This window comes from Spea bombifrons, chromosome 13 (genome assembly GCF_027358695.1).
Source record: "Spea bombifrons isolate aSpeBom1 chromosome 13, aSpeBom1.2.pri, whole genome shotgun sequence".
Lineage (NCBI taxonomy): Eukaryota > Metazoa > Chordata > Amphibia > Anura > Pelobatidae > Spea > Spea bombifrons.
In genome coordinates, this window is record NC_071099.1 from 27,501 (window position 1) to 33,890 (window position 6,390).

The following is a 6,390-nucleotide window of genomic DNA, read 5'->3' on the forward strand; positions in this document are numbered from 1 at the left end:
AGCGAATGGGTGCAGCAGGTATGTGAATTGATGGATGGAAAAGGAGGAGGGGAAGGACTCGTCTGCGCAGGCCACGGGAAAGAATGTAGGCTCTCTGAGGTGCTGAGGCTGGCTGAAGACTTTGCTAAACTTTAACTGTCGATGAAGAACTGAATGTCAGATACTCATCTCCACATCAACCCCACTCACCACCTCCAGTAATATACAGTAGGGGTTCCGTCCAGCAGTGAAGGGGTTGATTCCGTGGATCTCGTTTCATGCATGGTAGTCAAATGCTGCTTTGGCAGACCAGTTTCTTCCAATACATGGAGTGTGACTACTTCCACTGGTTTACACCAGATTACACGCGTCTCTAGAAATGTGACGGATACATTGAGCCGAATCCATCCCTCCTATTGGGACAGTGCAAAAATCAGCCCATCCCCGCTCGAACCCGGCTCCCTCTGTTAAAATCTGTACCGCCGTCGCTGTTCGGGCTCAGTGCTAACATTCTAAGTATTGTATGTTGTAGAAAATCATTCATGTAAAATAAAAATCGTGCAACGTCACGGTGTCTTCTGTGTTACTGAGTGCATGTTCACGTGGGACTCCTTAATAAGGAGGTACTCTGAGAATCTGAGTAACAGCAGGGGCGATCCTAAGCTTAACTCTGCTACCTCTGCATCCAGCTGCAGGAAACCTCGCTAGAGAAGTGACCTTTCTCCATGGCAGGTAATATGGGCAGGGCTCTCCACCAAATGTATGGGTTTGTCTCAGTCTGTCATTTCTAGTCTTGTCAGACCCCTTGAATATATGCATTGTAAGAAACGCTGCATACAGTGTTTGCGCTATATAAATACAAGATGATAATAATCATATAAAGCGACATCAGGACCCTTCATGTCACCTGCAGTGGCGTTTATTGCATTTGTTGCAGATGCATTTCATTAACCAGCAGCTTCTCTCTGTACAATGATTATCCATCCCCACCACAGAGCAGCAATGAACCTATGATATGTATACATATACATGTATACATATGAACCTATATACATATATGGAGTCTGATTTACCCCATGATGTTATTGTTTCCATATTCAGTATGCTGCATGAAGAACACAGGAGAAAAGTATAGTTAAAATGATACCATTTATTGGCTAACTGAGAGTTTGATTGCGAGCTTTCGAGACCAAGTTGTTAGGTCCCTTCCTCAGGCATTAATCACTCACCATTTCATTTACCAGCTGCTTCTCTCGGTGCAATGATCATCCATCCCCACCAGAGGGCAGCACTGCCCAAATATATCATATTTGTGTGTCATGAAAATGCTGACCCCTGCTGGTCACTGGTGTGCACGACGGTTCCATTAACAATATTAAGTTGAAATTTGTTATACTTTGGCGCCGTCGTGTGGACGTACTATGTAATTACATGTCAGGTTAAATGATGTGAAATTAGGATATGTTATCCTTTGGCATCATCATGTACTGTATTACACCATATACTGCATGACAACCTATGAATACATATATATTTAATGGAGTCTGATTTACCCTGTGATGTTATTGTTTCCATAATCTGTATGCTGCATGAAGAACACACTCACTATTTCTTTTAGCAGAAGCTTCTCTCGGTGCAATAATCATCCATCCTCACCAGAGGGCAGCAAGGCCCAAATATATCATATATAATTGCATGTCATGAAAATGCTGACCCCTGCTGGTCACTGGTTTGCATGACGGTTCCATTAACAATATTAAATTGGAATTTGTTATACTTTGGCGCCGTCGTGTGGACATACTATGTAATTACATGTCAGGTTAAATAGTGTGAAGTTAGGATTTGTTATCCTTTGGCATCATCATGTACTGTATTACACCATATACTGCATGACAACCTATGAATACATATATATTTAATGGAGTCTGATTTACCCTGTGATGTTATTGTTTCCATAATCTGTATGCTGCATGAAGAACACACTCACTATTTCTTTTAGCAGAAGCTTCTCTCGGTGCAATAATCATCCATCCTCACCAGAGGGCAGCAAGGCCCATATATATCATATATAACTGTCATGAAAATGCTGACCCCTGCTGGTCACTGGTGTGCATGACGGTTCCATTAACAATATTAAGTTGGAATTTGTTATACTTTGGCGCCGTCGTGTGGACATACTACGTAACTCTGCGTCCCTCCTCAGGAGCTCTCACACTCTGCATCCCTCCTCAGGAGCTCTCACACTCTGCGTCCCTCCTCAGGAGCTCTCACACTCGGCGTCCCTCCTCAGGAGCTCTCACACTCGGCGACCCTCCTCAGGAGCTCTCACACTCGGCGACCCTCCTCGCACTCTCCGCGTTCCCTCAGCGCAAACACTCTGAGTCTCCATACTCACACTCTGCATCCTCTCTCGCCCACGTTCTGCGTCCTCACACTCTGCATCCCCTCTCGCCAGCACTCTTCGGCCCCTCAAGCTCACACTCAACATTCCTTCTCGCTCACACTCTACATCCCCTATTGCCCGCAGTGTGCATCTTCAAACTCTGTCTACTCTTGCCCACACTCTGTGCCCCCTCACGTTTTGCGCCACCTCACACACTGCGCTCAATCTGTTTCCCCCCTCTCGCGTGCACACACACTCTGCGTCCCCTCTCTCTCACGCACGCACAGACACTCACTGCGTCCTCTCTCTCTCGCACGCACACACACACTCTGCATCTCCACACTCTGCATCCCCTCTCGCCTGTACTCTGCATCTCCACACTCTGCATCCCCTCTCGCCTGTACTCTGCATCTCCACACTCTGCATCCCCTCTCGCCATCACTCTGCATCTCCACACTCTGCATCCCCTCTCGCCTTAAGTCCTTAAGTCCAGACGGTTTCTTAAGATGTTGTTCTGATCAGAGTATATCACGGAGGTCCCTGCATTGCCCCTAAATCAGACTCTGTTTCAAGAACACACCCCTCTGATCACATGACCGATTATATGACACCATCCCCAAGAATTGGGTCCCATCTTTGATGTGCCAATAAGTTATGGTGGGGTAAAGGTGATGGAAACCCCTCCACTTAAGAGAGGAATGAAATTCCTATAACTCGGGGTCCTTGTCTGTTAGGCCACGAATCACCACAGGGGTCCCCTGGGAAGATGACACCTCTAGCCAGAACAGATACAGATACATGCACAAAGAAACACATTTACACCCTCTAAAAACGTTTAAAAAAAAAAACACCGGAAGTTTGTCTTCTGCAGTCATAGGGTGAGAACGCCAGCACATCCCTCAGTATAGTTACAAGGAAGAAACATCTGCAAAACGATTAAGATTATTGCTGCAACCCTTTAAAGACATCCAGTCCCTTCATCTAATCACGAGTGTCTTCTCTAGGATGAACGTAGGCGCACTCATCTGCGTGCAGAGTAGGAAAGGAACACGGGACAATCTTCTCGGGACGTTACAATAACAGAAGATGAGACACAGTGTAGCTTTCTTGTCTTCTCGCTGCGTGTGCGGAGGCAAATTGCAGATCCCCTGCATTTTCTGCAGTGCTGCAGAATAGGTTGCTACAGCATTATGATAATATACCGTCACAGGTGCCAACACGTCAATGCCGTTGGTCTACAACATTGAGATGTCATTGGGATGTCATAAGATATTCTTATGCTGTATTAACCGTTGGGGTTCCCGTGAAATAAAGCATTTTGCCCTCTATTGGTTAATCACGGTCCATCCAGTCTTCACCGATAATTCCCTGAGCAGAGAGGTCATGTCTTAGATTGTGGCGGACGGTGACAGAGGCTTGCGATCTTGGTCTGTAGCTGGATTTATTGGCTATTGCTGGTGTCATCCAATTGAATGAAAGGAACTGTAGCCCGTCTGGTCAAGAAGAACTTGAGAGGTCCTAAAAATAAGACAATTGTTATTATTATTATCATTGTTATTATTATTATTATTTTTATTAATAATATTATTACTATTAGTATTGTTATATTTTATGATTATTATTATTAGTATTGCTATTATTGTTATTAATAATATTATTACTATTGTTATCGATACAATAATGTCTTTGAAAAAATATTGCATCATTGAATATGTTGGTTGACAATGAACCCCATTAATTTTCCGGTACCCCCTGAGGCTGGGGTGAGGATGAACAGACGCCATGTCTGAAACCTTATATAGCACATGCTATAGTCCAATCTTATAGCATAAAGTGCAGATATTGCCCCGTTATACATCGTTCACATAATAATGATTATTATTGCCCCTCTCCATGCTGTAGGTGCCCTGTTACAGCTCCTGTAGCTGTCCTCCGATGAATATCACGGTTTATTCGCGTATTGTTACTGCAAGGTCTGACCCCCGCAGGCTGTCAGGATCTCCTGGTAGGAATTGAGGTGGATCTTGCAGGTAGAGGGTGGCCCTGATTGATCCACCTGGGTCAGGACTGCTGGGCTGTTCAGTGATTTCCAAAGAGCTGCTTTGATGTTGCCGCTTAATCCACTCTTTCTATTAAGAAATGGAAACCCAAAAGACCCCACAAGTTTGTGTGGGGGGCTGCTGTCAACTTTCTGCCCCCCGAAAAGCCTGTTTGGGGTGAATTGGGGAATTTTCTGCTCAATCAAAGGCCCTGGAATATAATATTGGTTGCAGATCGGCGGAGCTCTGGGGCTTTGGACTCCGGCTGAACTGTTACAGTAAGGACACGGAGGGCCGGTGAGTGGCTTGTTTACAAGACAAGCATGTGGTTTTATTTATCAATAAATTGTTTTGTTTTTTAAAATACAAGCTGGGCCGAAAGGGTTAAACCCTATGTTTTATGCTGTTGTGATGTAGCATCTGAGATGTTTGCCGCTCGCTTATATGTCTTTAACGATACGATTGTGTTTGCCTTGCGATGGGCCGCACGCCGCTGTGGCACACAGAGGGTTAATATTGTAGCGCTGTTTACTCTTTGTGCAGAGTTTATGTCCATGTTCTGGGGTTTGATTCGCTCGCTGGGCCGCGGCGTGCCGGTTACCCTCTCATGTGTGTAAAGCTGATCGTTCCAAGTTCTTGGTGCTGATACGTTGTTTATATTGTGTATATAAGTAATAATAATAATAGTAATAACGCCGTCTGTCATTTTTGTTTGCTATGTGTTATTTAAAGCCTCCCGCACGCCCCTAGATGCCCCTCGGTTCTCTGCCGTGTTCTGGACGTTCCGTGTTTAATTGCCCGGATAATTCTGACTTCGTGCAACAAATGTGATATTAATGGCTGTGGGTAGTTGGCTCGGTCACGCGTTACTTTCACTGGATGTGGCTCTTTATATCGTAACTTTATATCTGCAGATCTGCGTCTTTATATTATAACTTTATATCTGCGTCTTTATATTATAACTTTATATCTGCGTCTTTATATTATAACTTTATATCTGCAGATCCGTGTCTTTATATTATAACTTTATATCTGCAGATCTGCGTCTTTATATTATAACTTTATATCTGCAGATCTGTGTCTTTATATTATAACTTTATATCTGCATATCCATGTCTTTATATTATAACTTTATATCTGCATATCCGTGTCTTTATATTATAACTTTATATCTGCAGATCTGCGTCTTTATATTATAAATTTATATCTAAAGATCTGTGTCTTTATATTATAACTTTATATCTGCAGATCTGTGTCTTTATATTATAACTTTATATCTGCAGATCCGTGTCTTTATATTATAACTTTATATCTGCATATCCGTGTCTTTATATTATAACTTTATATCTGCATATCCGTGTCTTTATATTATAACTTTATATCTGCAGATCCGTGTCTTTATATTATAACTTTATATCTGCAGATCTGTGTCTTTATATTATAACTTTATATCTGCAGATCTGTGTCTTTATATTATAACTTTATATCTGCAGATCCTCTGCATCTTTATATTATAACTTTATATCTGCAGATCCTCTGCATCTTTATATTATAACTTTATATCTGCAGATCCTCTGCGTCTTTATATTATAACTTTATATCTGTAGATCTGTGTCTTTATATTATAACTTTATATCTGCATATCCGTGTCTTTATATTATAACTTTATTATCTGCGTCTTTATATTATAACTTTATATCTGCAGATCCGTGTCTTTATATTATAACTTTATATCTGCAGATCTGTGTCTTTATATTATAACTTTATATCTGCAGATCTGCGTCTTTATATTATAACTTTATATCTGCAGATCTGTGTCTTTATATTATAACTTTATATCTGCAGATCTGCGTCTTTATATTATAACTTTATATCTGCAGATCTGCGTCTTTATATTATAACTTTATATCTGCAGATCTGTGTCTTTATATTATAACTTTATATCTGCAGATCTGTGTCTTTATATTATAACTTTATATCTGCAGATCT

The 6,390-nt window shown here is 41.8% G+C and overlaps 1 protein-coding gene across 1 annotated transcript in view; it reads left to right on the forward strand.

The window, feature by feature from the left end:
• Nucleotides 1-535, forward strand: part of LOC128471688 (alanine--tRNA ligase, cytoplasmic-like) — a 1,057-nt gene extending 522 nt beyond the window's left edge. Inside the window, exon 3 of the mRNA XM_053453651.1 lies at nt 1-535. This exon is cut by the window's left edge and continues 27 nt beyond it. Coding sequence (XP_053309626.1) covers nt 1-135 — 135 coding nt within the window. The 3' untranslated portion in view covers nt 136-535.
• Nucleotides 536-6,390: the final 5,855 nt, after the last annotated feature.